Raw genomic sequence first — 27,809 nt, forward strand, 5'->3', positions numbered from 1 at the left:
CCTCCCTGTCTGTCTGTCTGTCTGTCTGTATATCTCTCTCTAGTCTCTCCCTGTTTCTGTCTCTCTTTGTCTCTGTCTCTCCCAAATGCTAATCTTTTATGTACTCTTGCATGTTGTTTGCTTCTTACGGTTCCAAACATGGTATTTTGAAGACTTTCATGGTTATAAGTCCCCATCGACGTGGCATCTTCGTTGGTTATTTTTCTAGACTGGGGAAGTTCTTTTCCCTTGACATCTTGAGTAATTTCTCTGCAGGCTATCGCTTGACTCCAACATAGTAGAATCGTGACGAAGTTCTTCTCTGGGGAAATTAAGCCTTACGGTTTTTACGGCGAACTCGCTAGCTTCAGGGAAACTCACTTAGCAGGCAAGAGGCTGGACAATTGGCCACGTTGACAAACGGTTTCGGATCTCCTCCACCCTTTTTATTACAATACTTGATGATCTAATGTTTTGATATAACCATACATTTTCTTCAAATGGAAATTCATCTGTGTTGGTAAACCATAGTATTCAATTTGAACTTTTGTTCCAAACACAACTAGAAAATTTACCTGAAATTTTCGACTGTACACTTCAGTCTTTGTCAACAGATTGACCCACTATTCAACAGATTGACCCAGACTGAAGTAGCATGTCGTAATTTGAATGAGAGGGATTCGAACGAGTTACGCAGCAAAGTGGTTAACATCTTAATGCGTCCCAAGAAAATAGAATCGAATTTATCGAAGGAAGAACAACTAGCTTTGAAAGATCTGAAGCAGGACAATGACATCCAGATTTTACCTGCAGATAAGGGACGTATGGTAGTAGTTCTGAATACATCGGACTATAAACAGAAGTGTCAAGACCTACTGAGTGACAGCGGAACTTATCTTAAATTGGGCAAGAGGGACCCTACCACCAAGTATAAGAAGGAGCTGGTGTCAGTATTACAACAACTGGAAGAAGAAGGTGGGTTAAACAGAGTCCAATACAGACAGCTGTACCCTACTTCAGAGACTCCTCCAAAGTTTTATGGGCTACCTAAAGTTCATAAACTGAATATTCCTCTTCGTCCCATTGTCAGCAGTGTAGGATCCATAACGTACAACTGTGCTAAATTTCTGGCTGGTATTCTATCTCCACTGGTTGGCAAGTCTAAACATCACGTCGTCAACTCCCAACAATTTGCAGATGCTATCAAGAAGGAAAGGGTTGAACCTGATGAGGAGTTACGTTCTTATGATGTAACTGCTTTGTTCACCTCAGTACCTATTGACAAAGCATTGGATGTGATATTACATAGACTACAGGAGGACACCACCCTTAACCAGCGAACCAGTTTATCACCCAGCCAAGTGGTTAAGCTACTCAGTGTTTGTCTGAAGTGCACTTATTTTGTTTATGATTGTGTGTTCTTCCAACAAATTCATGGTGCAGCTATGGGGTCACCTGTTTCCCCCATAGTATGCAATCTGTACATGGAGCAATTAGAACTCCGCGCCATAGAAACAGCCCCCCATCCTCCATTATGGTGGTACAGATACGTGGACGACACGCACACAAAACTTAAAAAGTGTCACTCTCAGGAATTCACTGACCATCTTAACAGTCTTGACCCAGACATCAAGTTTACCACCGAGGAAGAACAGGATAGGTCTCTGGCTTTCCTAGATACGACCACAGTTATTCAGGATGATGGCTCTTTAAAAACTAAAATCTACCGCAAACCCACCCATACAGACCAGTACCTCAATTTTTACTCTAACCACCCTTTACAGCACAAACTAGGTGTGATCCGGACGCTTCATCACAGAGCAGATACGGTGATTACCTACAACTCAGATCGTGAAGAAGAAAAGACTCACATCAACCAGGCACTGTATAGGTGTGGATACCCAAAGTGGGCAGTAGATAAAGCCACAGTCATCCAGCCTCAAAAGTCAAAGACCATCCGTAAGAAGGAACAACCAAGTAAGGGTTTAGTGGTCCTACCTTACATCAAGGACACTTCAGAGGCACTAAAAAGAATCTTTACTGCTTACGGTATAAACACCTGCATCAAGCCCACTAAAACCTTGCGGCAATTATTGGTGTCTCCAAAGGACAAGACTAAAAAGGAACATGTATGTGGAGTAGTGTACCAAATTCCTTGCCAGGGCCAGACCAACACAGGCCAATGCAAAGATTCATATATAGGGGAAACTGAGAGATCACTCAAGACCAGATTTTTGGAACACAGAAGACCTAGTTCCAGCACATCAGAGGTCTCCCAACACATCCACATTGAATCACCCGGTCACTCGGTTAACATAAATGAAGTGAAGATACTGGACACTGAAACCAGATATTTTGAACGGGGAGTGAAAGAAGCTATTTACATCCGAGCACTCAAACCATCACTAAACAGAGACGGGGGACGATACAAACTTCCAGGCACCTTTGACCCCTTATTAGGCTCACGTGTCCTGTAAGGTCACGTGTGCTGAATAGTGGGTCAATCTGTTGACAAAGACTGAAGTGTACAGTCGAAAATTTCAGGTAAATTTTCTAGTTGTGTTTGGAACAAAAGTTCAAATTGAATACCATACATTTTCTATTTGGCGTCTCCTTCATAATCTTAAAAACCCCATACCCTTTGTCATTATCTGAAGTGGTCTAGCTCTCAAACAGAATTGCTCAAAGATCGATACCTATTAACACGAAGATATAATTCACTTCCAAGTGTTAACTGTTTATTTGTTTGGCCTTCGTTTTCCTGTAAACATGGAACAGAGAGATAAGGGTACACAATGAGATAAAGTAGTTAATTGAAAGATAAGGGGTACAAAATGACGTGTAAATAAATCACAATCACTAAATTCTTAATCCTCAGATATTTTGTTATAAAACTTCAGGGAAAGTTCTGCAGTGTGTGCCATTTTGTATTAGAGGATTAAATGATTCATATGAAATTGTGCCAGTGTCAACCATATATTCGTTAATGTCATTTTTTTATTCGCAAATAAAATGTTTTGAAAAAAATCACTAAATTTACAACACATTCAAGTTACGCAGATTTCGGGATCAATTAGATTTAAATCTTTCAAAATTAGACAGTTTCTAGAAAACAATACTTAAATTTGCATATTACCTATTTCTTGTTTATGTAAAGCACCAAGAGAAATATAACTTATACAAAACATCAAGTCTACATGAGTGAATGATTTTTTTGATTGACTGACTGACTGACTGACTGACTGACTGATTGATTCATTGATTGGTGGCAAGAAAAGTGGTGCACCAAAAGTTATTAAGTATACAAGTCAGATGTCTTGTGGGAAAATCGTCTTACTGTCAGGTAATCTCTTCTTAAGAAACTGGCAAAAACAGTACAGTCTATACATTTTCTATCAAAGTCATAACATGTCTATACATTTTCTATCAAATTCATAACATGTGATTCGTACAACCGCACTGAAAACTTGGACACTAGCTGATTTAATACATTTGAAGATGTACAATATCCAGGGTAATCCATTCTTGGGAAAGATTGAATTACAATGACTGGTGGGGTAGTTTCACGTAAATCTCCTGTCAACTACCCCTAAGTTCTGTTTTAGAGTATATGTTGCAGAAAACCCCCAGATACTAAGCTCTATAGCAAGACAAACTGAATCCTGGTCATAAGAACTTAGCATTTGACAGTTTTATGCAAAAATTTACTCTAAATAGAAGACATCAAAGGTTGCGTCAACAGGGGGATAGACAGAGCAGCATAGACAGTGTGCGAGACTGATGTTTTCAGTGACCATAGTAGTTTATTTAGTATGTTTAGTCCTTTAGTGGGACGCACTGCTCAGGCTGGAATGGCAACACTTCAAAATTTTTGTCATGGATTTGTAATTACTGCGGCCAGACTCTTTCCTACTAAGCGAGTTTCCCCGAAGTAAAGCGAGTTACCCGTAAAAAGACTGATTTCCCAAGAGAAGAAGATCTTCACAATTCTACTGATGTGGGAGTCAAGTGAGTGCCTGCGGAGAAATTACTCAAGATGTCAAGCGAAAAGAACTTCCCCAGTCTAGAAATAGAACCGACGAGGATGCCATGTCCATAGAGGATTTGTAACCATGAAAATCTTCAAAATACAAGATTGGAACTGTGAGAAGCAAACAACATGCCAAGCTGTAGACGACTAACGACGAAGTTGACTTCGGAAACCCGACTACACTAATGTATATTTATTTCACCAGAAATTTAACAAATGGTACATAACAGAAAAAAAAGAGGAGCAGGAAAAGCAAATGAGTCAATAAGTTAAAAGTTCTGACAATATTACTTCCAGCTAATAATTACACTAATACTAAAATAAAACAAAAACAAGAGCAAAATATTCCTGGTGAGGACCATGGATATAGTCCGCTAGGGACAAATCTAGTCCATGGTCCTAAGTTAATAAATAAATAAATATAAATACATATACAGTTACAGCGTACACTTATCAAATTAAATGAAGTGCGAACAATACACTATGCACTGAAAATGAAGGAAACAACAATGGAAGGCAGAAGACTGGAAAAAATGAATCAAATATGTAACTTATCCAAGCAAGAACCACAAGAAGAGAAGACAAAACTTAAGGAAAGTATCAACGAAATCAAACAACAGAGCGTGAACTATTTTATACGAAAAGTGAACTATTACGTGAACCCTGAACTATGTAACTATACATGATTTAATTGTTGTATTATGCTATTTTGTGTATCCAATGACTTGTAATGTTAGACAAGACATTTTCTATCTGACTTTAGCTTTTCATGTTTGACAACTTTATGCGGAGGTCTCGTGGTCACTTAAATTAGTTGGATTAGTTTCGTTAAAAATGTCGATACTGTTGCAGTTCGACATAGAAAGCCGCTTTCACTGGTTTATTTTATTTCTATCGACGAACATTCTACTTTTAGCCACCAAGCGCTTTCTTCGTGTGGGCTGGGAGCGGGGAGTGGTAATCATTTTCTGGCCTCGAATTTTGCCAATATTGTAAATTGAAGTCGTTCTTCTGTAATGTGTCCTATGATGTGAAATTTTCTTGACTACGTATGCAACCACATATTATTGTCGACTATGGTACATACATTTTTGACAGAAATGATCACATGTTCTAAATATGACAGAATTTTATCTGTGTTTTGATCGGTAAATTTACTTTTAATAGAGTAGAATATCATGTTTTTATTTTTATTTTTACGCTTGGAGGAGAAAGAACGATGTCATGAATTAATAACTACTGTGTTTGGATTAAGACATGACACTGTTGATACATGTCGCTATCGTATGTCTAGAGATGTCATTCGTGTCCTTTGTTTCATTTCAATGACCTAGCTATGGGCTTTAATAAAGTCTTTATTCTAGTCATACTCCATACATCGTCTCATATGCAGTTTATCCTTTAACTACAATACCTGATGGGTTGTCAAGAATGATCAGGAGCTTTTGAAGTTCATGATATATACACTCTTCTCATTCTAATTAGGTGTGTTGTTAAAAACCTACTGTCACAAACAAATAGGTACGCCATCTATTTGGAGCTATGATACTTATTTTGAATTGAACTTAATACTTGTCTTATGTTAATATATATATATATATATATATATATATATATATATATATATATATATATATATATATATATATATTAACTGTAATCGGTAATCTTACTTAAGTACGTGAAACGGAATCTACAACGTCTGAAACACAGATAATGTCCTGGCCCTTATACAGATGAAAATAAAAATTATAGTTCTATGTAGTGACAAAGGAAAAGAGCTCACCAGCATGTGTATATTTGAAGTTTTTGTAGAGTGGTTTGTTTGGGTCTTCAATCCACGCTTTATCTTCTCTGTGCGGTATACTCTATTTATAATGCCTTAAAAGAACTTTCATTAATTGGATACTTGACGATTCAGTATATTATGCTTTCTAAATGCAGTCTGTAGAATTGCAAACAACTTTACATACTTAGCATTGCTACACCGTCCCCATATATCTCGCAAGCAACAGTAATGGCTAATCGTTTATAAAAGCCGTGTATGCATTGCATTTAATGAAACTTGACAGAATTTGGTGTTTAAACTCGTTCGGCTTAAAATTGTTCAAATTCAGCTCATAATGCCAGAGTTAATTCTGGAAGAATATCTACCCCAGTCTCTCATGTTCGCGCTTTTAAGAATCCACACGCTACTTGTCTAATACGCAATATGGATTTATTTAAACACGACAGTTGATAATTATCAATAAATCTGTCTCGGCTCTTTAGACATCTGCAATCCCAATGTATCTACTTGTAAGATTTCTTTCATTACTGGTATCTCAGCGGTGTCTTTGTCGTCAGTTTCCTATGTCTGCTTACGAATTGAAGGAGGAAAGTATGAAGTAAGCAGGCAAGCTGGGTATTAAATGAACACACTCCGTATGTTTTATCAAGTTGTAAGAATGAAGTTATGAAAAATACTATTGAAACTTAAGAAGTATGAATGCAACTCAGGGTCGCGAAAGTAATGGGCGAGGATAACCTTAACACGAAGCCTTTTAACAAGATTTAATGGTAACTTGATAGAGTTTGTCTCTAGACACAATATTTGGAGTTATGGTATAGACATTGTACGATGGCATAATGTTCCATGACACCTTACAAAACGTGTTTTGCCTTGCGTAGACCAGAACACTGTTGCAATTTGATAAACGTCATATCAATATCTAACGTACGTAAATCAACAGTGTTGTGGTTCAAAGGGACGAATTTATGTGAAATTCATATTGATATATGTGTTATACAGTCACGAATATAAACGTTCATTCATCTGAGGAATGGTAAAGCAGGAGGTAAAACTAGAATATGAACTATGAAAATCCAAATAAGCTGTTATAGACATACCGACAACATACTTTGCCACATAGTTTACGCGATTCAACATATTCATTGTAACATATTGTAAGCAATATCTTCTTTGGCTTTGCTATCAAGTTTATAGGTTCCCTTACTGAAACATTAGTACATAATACAAACACCACACAGTCTGTTATACTTCAAGTTGGGAACTCTTAGTTTGCTAAGTAATGTGTTCCGACGTATCCGCATACTATCATATCAAATCTAACAATAATGTCTTTTAACAGGTCATTACAGTCGGTCTGAAAGCCTCTAAGATTCATGGATTGATAAAATTGTAAACCCTCAAATGAGTAGACCTTAGAGTTTCTCCTCTATGTGATAATTACTGGTTTTTAACAGGGCTATTTGATAAAAATCAATACTGTTGATAACTTGTGTTAGACGCATGTTATACCTGACTGCTCTTTGTACACAAATAAGTCTGTCATGGAGATGTTGCTGTCGATGATACTTGATACTTATCTAGAGCTGAACACTCCCGATAAATCAAGTCAAACAGCAAAGCTTTGCTAAGTGTAAGCGTCCTTACATAATGACTCCGAAATGGAATGTACTGATGACAGATACCAGATAATACACAGCGTATGTTAGTTTGTAAAGTACTTAGATACATATAGGGCAACCTTCCCTTTATGAAATAGTGTCTGCCGTTGATACGTTCTTTCGATAGTTGAAACAGTATTGTCTTATAGTTGAAACCTACTTTTTAAACAACAGTACGAAATAAAGGTTTCCACAATCAGGTTTGTCTTGCCAACATACCGAGGTTAGTTGGTCGATATGTCTATTCTTTTGTTCTGCATGCTCACTACTATGAGAATGTACACCTAGCATATTGTGCACCCCTAACTGGAAACGTATAAAATAAGAAGCGTAGAAAGTGCCATGCACTATTTATTTACAGCACAAGATGTGACACGTTACGGATATGCAGTAAGATATTGTCGTTCTTTTTAAGATACTTATCGCAAGCATATCCTTAAAGGGGGTTCCATTTAGTGAGTCCGTCAATACGTCTCGCCGTCCGTAATGCTCAGACATGCAACATCCAATTTCTTTCAAACCTGGCACAAAGGTGACATGTAATTTGGGACATATACACCTTACTTTGTTTTGCGATATCGGCATTATTTGTAGTTAAAATCAATACTGCATAACTCAAAAGCTGTACTATATAGAGACTCCATTCAAGTGTCTACTCCATATTATCATTGCAAGCTTTCTTTGAGACTTTGACAATGAATCTAAGGGCCAATTATGAAAATCAAGGTATGTCTTGCCTATTACAAAATCATAGTAGTATTTATATATTACCAATTTCTTTTAACTCATGTTAACAGATGTGCTCAAATCACTCTTACTGAATGGCAGCCATAGTTGTAGTAAAAACAATCAATATATTACATGTAGTACATAACATTAATACACTGAGACTCCATTCATGTGTCTAACTCCACATAGTCACATGAAAGCGTTTTGTAAGAGTGACCTTTGACCAATACCTTGTATGGGGTCAATTTCTTATTGAAGTTATGCCTACAGATGATATACAACAAGATAAATATACACCTGCATTACATTTGGTGCTCTTATATATTTTTCCTTAATGGCGGTTATATTTGTAGTGAACGATCACGATTAACCGCACAACTCAATAGCTTCAGTACATACATGTCTACCCCAATATTACCAGGTTTAAACTTACTTTTCAGACATTAACATTTGCCCTTTACGTTACCTTCAGGGTTACTTTTCAAAGTCCAACCATATCATGAATTATCAACGATACTTTTCTCCATTTAGTCAGAAGTAAAGTATTTGAGTGGAGTGACTTGTCATTAGTATCTCTCGGCTACTATAATTCTATTGTACTAGAACAAGAAGGACGGTAGATATGAAACGAAATACACCATATTCAGTGGAAAAACCACAGTGTCTATGGTGAAACTTTCTAACTGATGTTGATAAGTACATTTTCTTTGAAAATCACCAACAGTACGCTGATCCTTAAAGTACATTAACGGTTTCCCGTTACTTTATCTTGCATACCTTTTCCGAGAGGGGAAACGAGTGAATCGTGTCTATTAAGGTACAAAATGTCCATATATTTAGAACCAGTCTCTTTACTAAAAAGTGTTCAAATCCCTTGCACATTTGAATCTACAACATGTATATCACATCTGTAATCCATCACTTCTATTCGTGAGTGTTTCAGTATAACGTTATTGCCTATAATATTCAAAGTGAACGTTGCAGTAAATATTCCTTTTATTCAATTTGAAATTCCCTTAATGGTTGCCCATTTGTGACCTATCTGTTAGAATTCCAACCAATTTTCTTTCGATCTCGAGCTCATTGTTTATTTTATGTTATACCTACTGGGAAATCAATCGTTAGACTTACATGTGATGTTTGTGAAGTGTTAATGACGTAAATTGATGGGAGTGCGAAATGTCGTCATTGTGAGAAAGATGATGGCCAATAACCCTACAATTTAATTTTTTGTTTTGAATTTTTAAAAAACCCAGCTAGACAGTAGTCTCTTCTATCTCAGGTTGAGGTTTAGCTTTGTCACCGGTAACACAAGTTCTTACCGAACAGAAATTTAAGTTGAGATTGCGCCATTTTATAACACACACGAATACAACGTGCTACTTTTATTACCCCTAATTCTTCATTGATTAGCAAATAATTGGTGAGGACATTGAGTTTGTCAACTACCATTGCAATCATCCTTTTTGACTATTTGCGGAAAAATATATCACCATTTTGGCCCTTTTATTTTACAATTATTACTTGCATACGATTAAATAGGGAAAGAAATTGAGGCAGGTACAATACAATGCAATACAATGCAATACAATACAATACAATACAATACAATACAATACTATGTAATGCAATACAATGCAATACAATACAATACAATACAGTACATTACAATACAATACAGTATATTTTATTACTGTCACAGGGAGAAACTGAAATGTCTGCTTTGAAACATACAAAAACGAAACATTTTGTAAAATAACATATAAACAAAGCAATGCTATTGAAAAAATTAAAATAATACATACATAGACTTCGACCAAAAGAATAAGCATTACAGATAATAACTAGACAATTGGTCTATCTGATTTTTTAAATAGAATATATACCCATACCCAATCGTAAAATAATCGAGCTATCTACCAAAACTGGTGCTAGCTATCCAAGTAGACAATTCCTATTCCGCCGGGAAAGGCAGTGCTGTATGCTTATAATTATAGCCTGATTGGTCAAACAGTATACATAGATACATACAAGTTCAAGTTCATTTCTATCTCTGTGAGAACATGGTTGATAAACTACAACAATCTTTGTTCACGCGAGGAGTTTAGAAGACTTAAATACTGCTGGTGAACACTATAATGTAATCAAGTTGTCTTCCCCACTTGCCTACAGTAGAATGAAGTGACATTATTCTATGATAGTTATGAGATGTGAAGATTGTGTCAAGGCCTTGTCTGTTTGAAGTCTAAGAAGAAATACAGTGAATTTACCTCGAATTTTGCATGGAGTAGGAAACCAACGAAGCTTTTAATTAATGACTCCTTAATGTTCTGAGGTTGGTTATCAACGCAAGCCTTAAAATTATTAATTGACACGTATGCACGCATGTATGTATGTATGTATGTATGTATGTATGTATGTGATTTCACACGGAGCTCTTTGCACTCCACTCCTTATGGAGATTCATGTACGTCAAAGTCATTCACTGTTATTTCAACCGAGTACACAGACGATGGATAATTTAGCTTGGTTTGACATGTGCACTATGCAAAGTTCAGATTTTGTCCCCCATGGCTGTCTTGAAATCTGAACAGAAATTTTGAATACCGTATCTTAATGAACTGGAACATACGTTGACTAGGAGAGAGGTCAAGCATCTACTGTGCACAATAGTGAAACAGATATATTGTTTACGTGTCTAAGGAAAAAAATGACACTGGTGATGCCTTGGAGATATGCGCCTACAGAAGCCATTATCAGAACAAAATTAAACAAAATTACACGCGTCACTAGATATGTTATTATGATCTTCTTTCATGTCTAATGAATAGCAAGATACACAAATACGGAAGTTCTCGTCTTCCTAATTTACAGATCACCTTAACGACTGTATAATTACGTAGGAGGTCGATGGGCAAGTTGCGCACCACTTGCAAGGTTCATTTTTTTTTATTAGGATAACTGAAAAAAATTTGCCAGTTGCTTTCTTTGAGTAATATACTGACGTTTTGGACATTATACTAAATTAGTTATAAAGCTTTTGTATTTTCCTTTGAAGTAGTTTGAACATTCATGCACTGGAGATGTTGGTCGGATTGTTGGCTAACGTTCTAAGCGGATTAAGCGATGAAAAACTGAAGTGGGGCGTCGCTGAAAGCAAATAACATTATGCTGAATGTATCCCTGATCAAAAAGGAATATAGTTTTAAACGCCCCGTGTTATATACACCACGTGTTATCGATCAACTAAATTTGTTTAAACACAATGTAAAATACTCTGAGAATAATTCAAAAAGGTTTAAAACATATAGGATATTGGAACAAAGAGCCTACAAACGCTTGTAATTTGGTAGCGTAACTAGCTTCAAATATAGTATTTCGATTAGGGAATAAGCAGAATTTTACTACGGGGGGGGCCTTGAGGAGAAAACTTACGCATATATATAATAACAATGAAGGTCTTTCTGGAGAGAACAGTGCTCAGTGTAATATTAGAAGAGCATAATATACTTAATACCAGAAATTGGGAGGTCTTTAACCATAACTCAGAGTTTCTCACTTCTGCGGTCATCAGATCGGTAGATCGTTTTGATAAGGTCTGTGCATTCGCTTACATTTTGGCTGGCACATTACATAACAAGACGGTTGGATTAATCCACTTCTTATGAGTTTTGTATCCTAATACACGTAGTTATATTCATATCTGCATTTCAATATGAGCTCCGATCTCTTATTGAGCATCTTGTTTCTATCAGCCTTGATAATACACAACTGTTATGTCACACATAGATTAACATCGCTTTGTCTCATTAATGTAAGTTGTCGCCTTGGAGATGATAGCCCACTTAATGCTTTATTGTGTACAGCTTTCCTTTAGTCTCCAGATATTTGGATAGGTTGGTACTGAGTTGGAGGTACGTGTTTGTTGACAAATGAGTACTTGTGGGTGTTAAATTTTAATTTAAATGAATTCACTGTTAATCCATAGTATAGCTTTGAGAAATTGTTATACATACATACATACACGTACATGCAGACAGACAGACAGACAGACAGACAGACAGACAGACAGACAGACAGACAGACAGACAGACAGACAGACAAAAATATAACTCTACCTTCCCTTATGGGAAGTAAAAATAAGTGTATTCAATTTCATTTTGATAATCATGAAACTTTGGCTGGTACAGTTTCGATCGATAGATTTCCAGATTTAAGGAAGCACGAACACATTTCGTGAATCAATATACACTTAGTGTGCATAGAGCTATCGTTTCTCGACATAACCTCGTAAACTCTTTCAATAATTGTGTTCGACGTTGTCTTTGGTTAAAATGTTGTTTGATATAATTATCTGATTGTAGAGACACTAGCGGTATTCCACAATTCATTTTGGAGCGACAATTTGCTATGGAAAGAATGGACCTGAATTTATAAACAGAGCTGTACCTTCGACATCAAAATCCAAACTTCAATTATTTCCATTATAATGATAATGACAAGGGGAATTCACTGAGTTCACCTTGGGTTCCAACATAAAGGAAGGCCATATCAGTGTTGGGAGTAGGGTAAAGAAAAGGATTATTTTATAGTGTTACTTATTTGAGAAAGCACCATCCAATTTTTTGTATTTAAAAGTTTTGTTTTTTTACTTTGAATGTGACATCTTTCGGCAACTACTTTGAAAGATACGACATTAATAGGCCAGAAAAAATGAAAAAGCTTTTGAACCTACCCATATATATATTTTTGGTGATGGGTAATATATCCTTATGCGGGCTTCGCATGTCAATAAAATGCACACTTTGTTTTAAATTTAAGGATATTTCTTTATATTTTCTGAATAGTACATGTAGCAATATGCATTTAAGTATATTCCAAATTATATAATATCTTATACAGTGGTTTACGTGGCTCTGATGAAGCATACACGCATGAATTGAGGTTAAATTACACTGTTGCATATCCAATGTACACTAGAAAGAATTGAACAAAAGTTTATGACCATGGGAAATTCGTTGAGCAGTCATTGGGTCATCAAAAGTCCGAAAATCTTGAAATGTTTTGCTCTTTATTCGGAATTTTTTGGAACCAAATTAAACTTCAGGAGTCATTTACCAAGTGCACATCCGTAAAATATCTTTCAGCTTTGCCACAACAAAATACACTACCAGCTAATATGTAATGCATAGCATAATTGTTTCAATTCTGGTATTTTATTACCATATTCAAACATTGCAAGACTTTAAATTATGTCTATGGTTTGATATTTTATGAATCTAAATGGCCTCCTACACTGTCTTATTGTCACCTTTGGAGTTGTCTCCTTCCAATCAGTAGCAATCAAGGTGATTATTATCTTTCTCCCAAAACAAGATGGAAGGTGGCTGACTAATTACCTCCCTGTATAGGTTAGAGCTAATTAGAGACATCTCCTTATGCATGTAAAATCCACATCCTGTGTAAAGTAACCCCGTTCGGAGTATTATTGTAGTTGGCTATCACTATTATTTTAATGCATCATTGTACCATATAACTTTATATCTTCACTGTAGTGTAGGTGACAGAAGGGGTGGCTAAAATAATGCCTGAGTTTCATTTGGCGGGGCTTAACATTTTTTGAGAAGAGAAGGTGAGAGAAGCTACAACATTTGTTTAACCATACATTGTGTACATTTCCTAACTGTAGCTATGCAGACAAATTGCATGAGAGAGTATCAAGATGACTGAATAAGTTCTATCTAAACTCGACCTGAAATAGTTTGCTATCATTATATATGGTTTGTTTTATCCTTGTCAAGCATTGTGAAAAAACGAAATCGACCTACCTACCCAATCTGATGGGTTAGGTTGCCCGTTGACCAGCGTTTTTATTTATGCAAATATATGTAAATTAGCCACCTTTCTAAATTTTAAATGCATGATTGCACCAAAGCAAACTTCTGCCCCCCCCCCCCCCCCGGCAATTTGGTCAGGCTACGGCTCTGATTTACATGGGGTAGGAGCCTTTTGAACTTTGCCTAATTTTCAATAACAATTGACAGTTTTAGTCTGAAATAACAACTCTGGGCCGGATTTGCATATTATGTCACGTTCTTGGTGATGTTGATCAACTGTTAGCTACTATTTCGCTATTTAAGGCTACACATTTAAATAGTATTTATTTTCGTACGTAAAGACTTTCACAGCTGTTTGGAGGAGAAATGTTCATTGCTTTTACTTAGCTCAATGTAAATTCATTTTCTATTCACCAACTCACAAAAGAAAATGAGTTTCATCACTGGGCCTGTTGTATTCTAAGTTAAGATTCAGAGACGTGGGAAGGGATTGGAGGTACTTCAGAACAAATTATATAGGCTAGACGTTTTCCTCAGAGACCATATAAAAGGATAAACATTCGAACATTCGAGGTCTGGCTCCTCCCTGCCTAACCCCGGAGGCGGATTCAACCAGACACCGAGTAAAATGTTTCTTTCTATTTTCTTTTAATTGAGAAGTAAGATAAAGTCAAGACTGGTGGACAGTGTCACAGTTTCGCAAGAAATCAGTATTAAATTTCGTTGGCTTAAAGAGAGAAAAGGGTTTGACATTAATTTCAATTGTTGAGTTTCATTTCTGTATTAGCCTTGCTGATGTTTGATATATTTTCGTCACAATGTTGATGTGTATATTTCTCGTGTTAATAATGAAACAGACAAAATTACATAAGTATACTCGTGCCAAAGGTAGGCGTAACCAGTGTGACTGACATGCGCAAATGACCGCCTAAGCCAATCATGACTCTAACTAAATAAATCTCATACACCAAACTTTTCAGCGAAACGTAAGCCATACCGGTCAGAAAGAAAATACCGAGATACCGGTATGGGAAAGAATAGACGGGAAGTAGGACACCAAGTTTATTAGTCCCTCGAAAGGGAAACTATTACAATGGCTCCGTCCGTGCGTCAGTAATACGTCATTTCATAGCCATGCAGTATCGATTTCTTTCAAACCTGGTACAAAGGTGACATATCATATGGGACATATGCATAACTCTAAACATGAAGAAAGTACAGAAACTTCGATTAAAGCATGGTTAAAGCAGAAGGAATAACCAGATTTAAACTGATTGCCTCCCGTAAGGGAATCAGTAATTATGCAAATAACTCATTAAACTTTTTTTTAAAAACTATGGTAACAGGCTTGTTTTTGGACAAGCGTGCTTTCTTAGGTTAATGTATGTGCCAAATTTGAAGATTGCATGATACTGCTTAATTACTGAATATCGTTCATTATTCAAAATACTCATTAAAGGTAAAAGTTGTAGCAACAAACGTCTTAGGACAGGTGCGTATTATTGTGGTTGATATATCATGTACCATATTATACGAAATTTGAAGCTTGCATTTTTAAGATACAGCCTAGTTACCTAAAATAATTAATTATGCAAATTATTCATTAACACTGTAAGGTACATCAACAAATTTTATAGGACAAATGTATGGTGTGAATGTACTAAATTATATTGAACTTGAAGTATGAAGTCTTAAGATATTGCTTAATTAGTTGATTTCATTGATATACAAATTCCCCTAATTAACATGAACAAATCTCGCTCACAAACTAATCAGGTCTGGCCATTACCCCCAAACATTATTTGTACGAGCGGACTCTTATTAAAAGAGAAACATTTTTTGCGGTGTATGCAGTGATCAATGTTTAGGTTGTTATGTGAAGAAGTTCATGTGATTAATGGTATGCAGCAGACTTGTCTGTGTATATAGTCATTTGAAGAAGTGTAAATGACTGTTATATGACTATGGTAGACGTTATATTTAAACAGTAACGCGAGTACGCCCAGTATTGACATCATTTGATAAGAATGTATTGGTTGGCGTCTCTCTGATGTATCCAGCAATATATATATAATACACTTTAGAACATTGGTATTTTATTTTTTCGGTGGGATTTTCTATAACCGCATCGTACTCAGCAACTGGTATGATTGTAAGATGTGAACATATTATGTTGCAGCAGTTGGTAGTATTCAAAATGTGACCATTTGAAAAGAACTGTAATATACTAATTTTTTGTGGGATATTTATTTTAAAAATGTGGCTAATATTTCAGGTCGCCCCATTCTCGTTTGAAGGAGGCAAGCACAATATCTTCTATATTTACCACTAAAGGTAATCCGTTTTTTTAATTCTCTCAGATTAAACTCAAGAAGGCGCTAGGCTTAAAAAGGGTAACGGGTTTTCGATGCAAACAGGACACGGTTTCAATGATTTCACATACATATTGATTACTTCTTCCCGATCTTTACCGGGAATAGAGTTTAGCAAAACTCTATTGAATGCATTAAATTTGTAAAGAATCTCAACTCGTTTTAAGCAAAGGGCAAAAATAACGCATTTCCTAAAAGTCAGCTAGGCCATATGATCAACATACTTTCGACATCAGTACCGTATTTGAATAATGAGAACATGAAGTGGTTCACCGTTGATAAAAATGCTCGTTCAGGTCTTAACTTTGGATTGTCGCAGTTGATTTTCATCAGATATTCCTTTGTGGCTTCTGCGAGTACAATCACAAAAGGCATGTCATGACGACTATTTCATATCATTAGTTGGCAAGTAGTATGATTGTAGTAAACAAATATGTAGCACAAATATCATAAGAACTGACTTTAACCGTAAAACGAATGTGTATTTTCCAAATCATATATTTCGAAGTCAATGCGGTTCTACCCTTTCAACTCCGCACAACGAGTGGCCACGTTTGGTAATTTTGGATTTAGATTAATAATTGTTATACTTTTCAGATTATTGTTGATGTAATTTGTTTAGCTTGTGTGACCTGAACACTGCAATGTATGTTTGAACTATTACGAAAGGCATGAGACGAGCAAAACAAACTTTTGAATAAAACAGAGCCATTGAAATTGTCATAGCTATCTTAATTCAGTCTCTTCATTGCTCCACCCACAGTGGTTCACAGTATGTGATGGCTAGTTATATTTAATTCAAGGTGAAACTAGGTGCCGTAGCATTCACACTTGTAAGATGAAAACAACACTTGATTGTGTGTTATTGAATTCAATATGGTATGTCGATTGCTAAAGGTACAGAAGTTATTCCTTTCCTAGTACATTTTTTGTATCTGTAATGTAGGTAACTCGTTCAAAAAAGTAGTTTCAGTCATTTTTGTACACAATAGACTTGTGGTAATGTATTAGTTGTATCGATCTATTACAAGCATACAAACGGAACATGCCTGCCCGCCTACCTACGTGTGCATGTAAGTGCGTGCATGCTCGCTCGCGCGAGTGCGTATTATCCGAATCAAAAACACTTTATTCATCCCAATAGGGAAAATTAAAATGACCGTTCACGTAGAAAAAACACTTTATTCAGTTGAGATGAGATTTAATATTGAGATGACACCTTAGCATGTTTTGAAGGTAAAGGTGACATTTATCAATGGAAAGGTTCTCACTCGCATGAGAAGTTTGTTGTTTTGAAACCACTTGTTTTCAAAGAGCAAGTGTAGGTCATTGGCCTGAACACTACTCCTACGGAAATCCAGTTATAGGCCAACTATTGCATTTACAACTCATATAACCACATCGATTTGTTCCGTTTCACAAGTCAACTACCTTAAAAGAGTACTTAATAGAACAAGTCAAAGTGTCAAGAAGATCCTTGTCAAACACATGAAGATTTTAATAGCACGCGTTGTTGTTGATATTTGAGTCTTGGTCCGGAGGTAATTAAGTACTAAGTACTGCCCACCTACTAAGTTACGATTATACACAAAAGGTGTTAACATTTTATTTTAGAAAAATTATGAAGTGGACACTCCTATTCACAGTACGGTCAGAATTCAATAACCTCTGGTAGTCATCAGTTTAGAATGTCACTGAAATGTAGATCTGAAATGACTTGTGTAAACAATTTGTAGTGATAACTAATAGTTATTGTAAAGCCCCGCACTGCAGTTTAATAGATTTAACAAGATTACACCTTTTGGGGCAGACGTCTTATTTTATCAGAGGATTATTTAAAAACTTCCACTTAACATTCACAGTCCTCACGAGTTTTACAGAGTCCTCACGAGTTTTACAATTACCCCGAACAATTATGATTATTATGATTATTATCGTATTATTCGATAACTCCTAGCATCATTGTCTGGATAATTAGTTTGACGTAATACCAAATGAATATTCTTTACAACTAATGCAATGTAATCCTTAAGGTAATAATGAAGGTATGGTCACTCCACTTTGCTTTACATTTAACATATATCAGTAAACCCAGAAGACAGACTCTTGTCGGCTTTTACATGTATAAGATCACTGGCTATTAGTAACACTTGAATCATAGTCCGGATATAGCATTCTATGCCAATCTCTGCAACTTATAAAACAACAAAACTTCATAGAAGACATATACTACCATCAAATAAGACTGAATAAGACATAATGTAAAAGAAATTGGTGGCAACAAATAAATACTACAAAGTGTCTGTGATAATGCAAAGAATTGCTGAATTTCAGTAAGTGAACCCGAAGATACATGTCTATGCCAAAGGTCAATATCTGAAAAGAAAGAAAGTTTAAACCTGGCAGTAGACACTTTAATGTAGTCTCCATATATTAACAATTTTGAGTTAATTGCTAAACCATGATTGTTCACTACAAATGTGGCTGCCATTGAGTAAAACGTGGCATGAGCACCAAAAGTAATGCATGTGTATGTTTATCTGGTTCTGCATTATCTATAGAAATGATCTAAAAGTTATTAGCCACAGATAATTGCTACAAAGTGTTTGCAATATGTAAGTAATAGAATAATGTTGATGGTCCATGAATAGAGTCTATGATTGAAGTTGTTTAGTTATGCAGTATTAAATATAGTGATTGTTTACTACAAATACGGCTGCCATTCAGTAAAAATTACACGAACACCAAAATAGTGCTTTTGTATACTTGTTTTCCTCAACATTACTTGTAAACATGATTTTTAAAGAAATTGGCAATATGTAAACACTATAATGGGTCTTTGATAGGCAGGAATTGGCTTGAATTTGAGAATTAGCCTTGGAGGTTAAGGTCAAAGGTCAATGTCGCCAAAGATAGCTCACGTCTGATAATATGGCTAGACACTTGAATGGAATCTCTATATTAGTTTTTGATTTATGCAGTAAATAATGGTTTTTAACTACAAATATGGCTTCCTTTCAGTAAAAGTGATATGAGCACCACAAATAATGCTTGTATATAGTTCCTTTCATCAATATTACTTGTATACATAATTTTTTTAATGGCAATGTTTAAATACTATAGTGTGTCTGTTATAGGCAGGAATTGGCTTGATTTGATAATTGACCCTGAAAGTCAAAGGTCAAGGTCGCCAAAGCTAGCTTGCATTTGATAATTTGAGGGTAGACACTTGAATTGAGTGTCTGGATTACAGTCTTTGAGTTATGCAGTAAATGTTTGCATATATCAAAAAACAAGTTGAAGTGCAGATGTCCCACATAATATGTCACCTTTGTGTCAGGTTTGAAGAAATCGGATATTGCATGTCTGAGAAATGACGTATTACGGACGGAGGGACGCATGGACGGAGCCCATTGTAATAGCACCCCTTGGGAGGGGGAGGGAGGGGGCTAAAAACGCCGTTATGAGATGTATGGAAATGACATCTTCGAACGACATAAAAACTCAGTAGTCTAGCCAGGACTATCAGACAATCAAATTGTCGATCTGTAGATTGAGGTGATTTACGAGATGTAGACAATTTCGTGATATCCATGCTGCGATTTAAATTTACGGGTCTCTGACACTCACAGCAAGTTAGTTTTTTATGACTACAGAAATCCTAAAGACACATGGCGTTTTGTTGCTGCCAGGCATACCGGTGAGGCTTTGGAGAGGGAGGTTGATATAGAACCACTGTTTATCATTTATTCAACAGTACATATACTTATGTGCTGACATTGCATCATAACGGTGAAGAATGGTGCAGAGAGACCTTGGTTGGAGTATAAAAACTGCATTTTTGTCTTAATAAGGGGAGGGGTCCCTCCAATACCCTCCCTTTAAACACATGTTTGATAAGAGCCACATTCAGCCGAGACACATCAACAAAAACTTAGATAAGTAATTGATTTTTAACAATAAGTAATGACCCCTTTAGCTTTATCACTTTCACTAAATGGATAGATGTTACTTATCAAAGATTTCGTTGACATTCGTTGGTTGTCATGGCTCTTATCAAACATATTTGATAATTGAAAATGAGAAATGTATACTGTTTTGCTATAATACCTCCTTGTATGTGTAACTATTAAACCTTTGAATCCATTAAATCATGTGGCAATTGTTTTGGTTCCAATGTCAACTCCTCTATTTTTAGTCCCTAAAGGAGGCTATTACATTGGGTTTCAGCCATCTGCCTGTTTGTCCGTCCATGCGTAATACGTTATTTCTCTGATATCAATATCCAATTTCCTACATACCTGACACAAAGGTGACATGTCATATGGAACACCTGACTTGTGTTCCTTACAAACACCGGGTTATTTTTATTGATTTTGTTTTCATTTTACGTTGATTACAATCCAAATGCAGATTCTGTTAATATTGGAAACATAAATACTTGACAACTTACAAGTTGTAGATGGTAAAATATTTTAGGATGCTGATAGTCGAGGTGTTAAGCTGCTCTACAGCAATTTGTAATAACTACGTTCTCTTTACGTATGAGTAGGAACTAATCATTAATAGCAATGACGAAAATTGCACATATCTTTTACGTCATTTTTGACATAATACAACTCACGCAGACCAGACTATATTGTCTTGTGGTCCGATACTGAGTGACTTAAGCGTTGAGAAAGACCCTGTCTGCCATCGTGTATGTCAACAATGGACGAAAAACATGACAAATCTCTTTTACAGTGATCAGACTGAATAAGAAATTTCATAAAGCCATCAGTCTTTCAGTTATTTCTCAAAAGATATTATAATTACAGTTATGAAAACCGACACTAGGCAAACATATACATACGGTGTGACTAATTAGAGCTGATTATCAGGATTTATTGGCAAATTAAAAAAAAAAAACGTTCCATGTCTATAGGTATAAGATTACTTTCTCAATGCTAAATATGTTAATTTTTAAATGTACTTGTATGACTATTGTTCTCATTTTAAAAATTGAGTATAGTTCTCATGTAAAAATTGTGTATGTGTGTGTCACTTTAGTGTGCTTCTTTTAGTATAAGATTACAGACAAATATTGATGTGGTTAATATAACGTACAGCTAATCAAAGCAACCCTAGGAAGGCAGAAGATAAAACATCAAACACCGTACAACGTTTAACGTTTTTTGATGCAACCCCCATTCTCCATTTTATTTCAATATTTCTTTCCACAGCATTTTAAAGACGAGCTGTACAGTTTGGTATAAATGCATTGTTGTTACCAGGGGAAATAAATGGCTCTCCCATAGCAGAAGAAGTATGTGGCCAAAATATGCTATCGATAAATTTTACTTGACATTTATATGATAACCTTTACAAGCTTTGAGCTAAATATTGTAAAGGAGGCTTTCTCTGTGGTAAGCATTTCTAATCAATAGACAAGATGGAGACATTTAGTAAATTCAACATTCTGTTTCAAAAGTATATGATAAAATCGAGAATCTAAAGCATTGCAATCGTTCAATGTTAGAAACATACATTGTCCTCAAGAACAATTGAAAAATGGCACATCATGATGAGATAGAATAGTGTTACAAACATTTTGTGTCGTTGGTTTGTATTATTGTTTTACAGATGTTGTTGCAAACGTTACTTCTAGCCCGCTCGCGTTCTGAATCTCTTCTACTACTAAATAAGTCTTGCTGCCAGACTCGTGACTATCGTCCCTAATCTTTTTATGTATGCCGAGCGGCTTAGCCTCGAGAAGTCTCGCGGCTGTGCCGCTCGGCATACAAAGCTTAGGGACGATAGTCACGAGTCAGGCAGCGAGACTACTATCAAATACGCTATTAGATAACTTGCTAACGTATAATATTTCGATAATCTAAAATGAGGGTATTATAATTTTGTACATCACCATTTTATCAACGCTACTGTATGGGTATATGCTGTAAGTCGTTTGTGAATTTGTTTCTAAACATGTCTCCTGTAGCTGCTGTACATATGAATAAACGCGTTTCCATAAGAAATGTTTCACAACGTTCACAACACAAGGAACGCCGTATACCTTTAGACATATGGAACACACTTACGGACTAAAACATATAACACATCGCCCCAGGGGTTGTGCTGTGATAACATCTGAGATACGGCTAATATAGTTTGGCGCCATAGAAGTCTATCACTTATTAGTAGCTTAGCAATTTTTCTACTACCTACTAGTAATAAAGTTTCACTTCTCTATAGACAAATAGAAGATGTTAGAGAGGATTTCCAATGTTCTCGTTCTATAAATGGATTGTATTTGATGTATAAGCCAAATATACGTGCCTCTGATGCATCGAATATTTTCCCTCCAATCAACCTCTAGCGCCTGTATAATTAGATTGTCAGCTGATACCATAGTACAAGTTTCAGCAACAATAAGCCACACAAGGTTGAAAAACATTGAAAAACAACACATTAGTTCATTACAATGCACACACGAGAGAGAGAGAGAGAGAGAGAGAGAGAGAGAGAGAGAGAGAGAGAGAGAGAGAGAGAGAGAGAGAGAGAGAGAGAGAGAGAGAGAGAGAGAGAGAGAGAGAGAGGGGTTATACCAATGTCTTTTGACATATGTTGGTTGCATCACATTTTCAAAAAAAAAAACATTGCAATCAGAAGGAGAGGAACTACAGGTTGCCTAGAGCGCTACTAACAGTAATGTGCGCCATTATCAGCCATTATATAATGTTCACACTGCGTTCCATTTCGTTTCGTGTATCAAGTATTTACGATATGTGTAAGAATCAATAATGATAAGTCTTGGGGCAATTTGATTGTTATTTTGTTACAAAGTTGCATTTATGAAAATGAAAATCATGAGCGCAACAAGGCGACTTCAATCGGAAGGAAAATGGAATGTTTGGGTGAAGAATGGTTTGTGTGCCAGCTGATACCTATCACACACAATATAATATATATATATAGAGAGAGAGAGAGAGAGAGAGAGAGAGAGAGAGAGAGAGAGAGAGAGAGAGAGAGTTAAATGCAACCTTAACACGATACACTGTATTTTCGCCTGAAAAGGTGTTCGCTTTAGTTCTGTGTTCATGTTACAAAATGTTTTCTAACTTAATTTGTAATAATTTTAGGCCCTGTCATCATGGATTTCCCTATTCCAAGGACAAATAGTTTGATAAAAATATTCATTTGGTTATTTTCCGGTTGCGGTATCTCAAAATCTAGACCACTTTTCTGGCCTCTGCTACAGCAATATAAGACGAGACAAATGAAACGTAGCTGTGTATATGTTTGAACAGACAGACAGACAGACAGACAAACAGACAGACAGACATGCATGCATGCATCCATCCATACATCCATACATACATACATACATACATACATACACACATACACACACATCCTCCTCATGAAGTCTGCTCGTTCGCTAACATGATAAAAGCGAAAGAGGCTGTGTGTGTGTGTGTGTGAAGGTAAATCAAGTCCATTTTAACGCATAGTTTGATGACGCCTATCTTACCTGTATCGTACAGCCTTCACATGATCAAAAATGAGCGAAATATGATAATCCTGAAATAACAAGGCTACGTGCGCTCTATCGTTTCTGGAAACATTGGAATTCAATTTAGTTTGCGTCGAGAAGATATGTTTCCACGTTTACTATTTAAAACGAATACTGACTCTACCATACCGTTTGAACTGATTCAATGGTAAAGCCCGGAGATAATTCGTTTGCAATTTGCCTAACGTTGCAACAAATGTCACTCAATCGTCAAATGATGGTGTATCCTTTGTCATCACTTTCACTCTTGTGGCATGGAATAGCCAACAATGTAATGTATTCCATAAACAATTAAGAGAATTCGGCTGTGCAACAAAAAATACTGACCTCGGCCTTTTTCATACTTATCAAAATATTGAAATGCTTTAATTTGTTTTCAAATGTATGATTATTTCGTTACCGAAACACTTCAAATGCAATGGTGATGCTGGTTCACAAATGAAAGAATATAACAATATGTACTGATATCAAAACCAAGTTTAGCACCAGAGGAGGCTGGAAGGGGTGCAGAGCATGATGGGTAAAAATAACTGCGAAAGCTCATTACGCAGTGAACCTCCATTGTGTACGCTTGTGAACGTACGTTTACAATGGTGGCTGGCTCAGTGGTCACCAGCCGTACGCGTAGTTTGGGGCATCAACTCGCCGTAACTTTCACAATAATTCATCATATTGGATACTATGAAAGCGAACATTTCGACTGATATTTCTCCCTCCGTACTAGTAGAATCGTTTTTGGAATTATTGATAGGAATACTGTGATTTTTCGTGAAGAATACTTGACCCCGCCGAGGTCGTAAATTTCGGTCCGGTTTTTCGCCCAAAATTTACAAACTTTTGCAAAATAGATGGATTCTTGTGTACTTTTTAAATGGCTACAGTTAGAAATAGACAAGGTCTACTCAAGATTTTCGGTAGAAAGTAGGTGATCCGCCCCGGAATCGAAGGTGACCTCCATTGACAAGTGACGTGACATGACAATGCAAACAGGCGAGTTTCTCACAACTTGCTCAACTACTAGCTACTGTAATTTAAATTACTCGTGTGCACACCCAATTTCACCATTGACCCTACACGAAAGGGTATATGATTTCGCAATCGTGTGTAATAGTGACACCAACTCGGGTAAGCAGGTCGTATTTTTGAGTGCAGTGTCCCGAGTACAGCTCCTCAACTTTATTCAGTCTAGCTAGCTGACTAAAACGTTAGATGTCTACCTTCCAAAATACAAACATTTGCTCAAAAAATAAATAAATAAATAAATAAATAAATAAATAAATAAATAAATAAATAAATACAACTACAACAAGACTTCGGCCTTTGTATTATAATGTTATATATTGCCACACATTGTGCGAATCTCTCAGTTTCGCATATTTTAATCTGACATGGTTTTGCTCGTCTGGCAACATACATGTAGCAAAATGTGCTCAGGCTACGCAATAACCGTGAAACACTGAAAGCGTCCATTGTGGTAACATATGATGAGTATTTTTGATCATATAAGCATTGCGAAATATTATATAACTAGCAAGGTAGATGTAATATATGTAATTTTGAGCTGGAATGACGAGATTTGATATTTTGAGTGACTGGCATGAAAGCCATGTGAAGAGGAAAATATTCACTATGTGGATCCGTAATACGAGTGCTTTCTGATCATATGTAAAGCTTTGACATAAAATAGGCCTTGGAGGTCTCAATTGTTTATCATACAAATTTGTAATACATGACGATGTTGTACATCAATTTTTTAACAATTTGTTTGCAAGATGTAAGCTATTTCTTTAGCTATCATCAGAGGGTAGGAAAGGGGTTTACGTTAAATTACATTCAGGTCTTTTTCTCACAAGCAAGACACATTTATAGAAGGCAACACAGAGATGGTTTAATACGAGACAAAATGTAACATGAAGAACAGAAGAAAGTCCAGATTTGGCACAGCAAATCGACTAGCGATAGCGACGAATCTGAAAATAAACAGAAAAATGTCTTGATAAGATTGAAAAGGACAAAATTTTAAGGATACAAGAAGAAATGCTGACAATTGGATTGGTGTTACGTGTAACGATCAATGCACGACACGAGAGTGTCAATAAACACGTCCGGCCAGCAAGTGCAGGACAGCCGTCAACGGCCAAGCCACTTTGCGTGTTATATGCACGCACAATGGGTCGCCATCTTGAAAACATCGAAATTCAACAAAAAGTAGTGACAATTTACACACATTATAAAGTGGGGTATTGGGAAGATCCCTGCAGAACCATGAAATTCATGACGATAATTAATAGAAAAGTGACAAAAGCATACATAGAAACATAATTTTGTGTTAAAACGACCGAGGTGAAAACCCCGAAAATGTAGATATCGATAACATTGACTTGTCGAGTACCAAAGTTTGTGTTCGTTTTAGATACACTAAACATACTGAAAACACGATTTCCATGTTGCATGACACTTGTAATGGTCATTTTAAAAAATAGTGATCGTCTGAACGAAAGACTAATGACGCAAATGGGAATAAAACGGATAAAAGAATGAGGTACTCACCGAGGTCATCAGCGTATGCTCCATCGCGAAACGGTCACATGGGTGTCACGTGAGACCCTTCCAGCCTCCTCTGGTTTAGCACAATATATCTGACTGCTCTCATGTTTTACCTTCAATCGCGGTGATAGTAAAGATAAGATTATAGAGAATCCCCTAAGCCACTAACTATATCATTTTGTTCAGTTCTATACCAGGCTCCTTTTACTCAGATATTCTTCAGCACTCAAAGCAAAATCTTTACATTTCAAACCCAAAATACCAACACGACACGAAAGAAAAAAACAATATGTCAACTCTGCCAGAATCTGTGGTAAGTGCATGCTAGAATGTGATGGTCAATAACATATTCTTCTGTTTCACCTATATTTTGTAATCATTCTATACATGAAAACTGGGGGGGGGACACACACACTAACTTTAAGCTCAAGAATGTTTATGCTCAGGAGTGCACCGACCATCTGAACAATCGTGACCCTGATATCAAGTTGACTACGGAATAAGAACTGGACCTATCTTCGTCATTCCTTGATACACTCACGGTCATACAGGAAGGTGACTCATTAAAAACCAACATCTACCTAAAACCCACTCACAAACGGACCAGTACCTTAACTTTGAATCCAACCTTCCACTACAGCATAGACTAGGTTTGATCCAGACGCTTCATCATAGAGCATCCGGTTATCACTGCCGACACAGAAAGACATGAAGAGGAGACGCATGCCACCCAGGCGATACATAGATGTGGGTACCCAAAGTTGGCTATAAATACAGCCACAGTGGATGAGTCATAATATCCAAAGCAATCAACCGAGATAACAAAACAACCCAGCAAGGCAATCTTACATCAAGGACACTTCAGAAGAGTTAACAAATGTTTTGTTTCATACAGCATCAATACATGCATCAAGCCAACAAGAACCCTAAGGCAATTTATTGGTGTGCCCCAAAGACAAGACTGACAAGAACAATGTGGGCGGAGTCATCTATCAAATCGCATGCCAGGGTCAGACTAATACATGACCTTGTACAAGTTGTAGAGAATCTTACATTGGGGAGACTGAAAGATCACTTAAACAAGATTCTTAGAACGTAGACGTCCAAGCTCCAGTACTGCGGAATATTCGCAGCATGAACATATACATTCTTTGACATTGATAAAGTGAACATACTTGATAGAGAAACCTAGTATTTTGAGCGAGGAGTGAAGGAAGCCATTTACACCCGGGCATACCAACCATCGCTGAACAGAAACGGAGGACGAGACAAGCTTCCAGTCACGTATGACCCCTTATTACTGAGCTTAC

The 27,809-nt window shown here is 36.4% G+C and overlaps 1 protein-coding gene across 1 annotated transcript in view; it reads left to right on the forward strand.

Moving 5' to 3' along the window:
* LOC144443307 (uncharacterized) overlaps nt 1-27,809 on the forward strand; it is a 148,366-nt gene that overhangs the window by 13,254 nt on the left and 107,303 nt on the right. The window contains exon 2 of the mRNA XM_078132749.1: nt 614-2,418. Coding sequence (XP_077988875.1) covers nt 614-2,418 — 1,805 coding nt within the window. The remainder of the gene's footprint in view (nt 1-613; nt 2,419-27,809) is intronic.

This window comes from Glandiceps talaboti, chromosome 1 (assembly GCF_964340395.1).
Source record: "Glandiceps talaboti chromosome 1, keGlaTala1.1, whole genome shotgun sequence".
In the NCBI taxonomy this organism is placed as follows: Eukaryota; Metazoa; Hemichordata; class Enteropneusta; family Spengelidae; genus Glandiceps; species Glandiceps talaboti.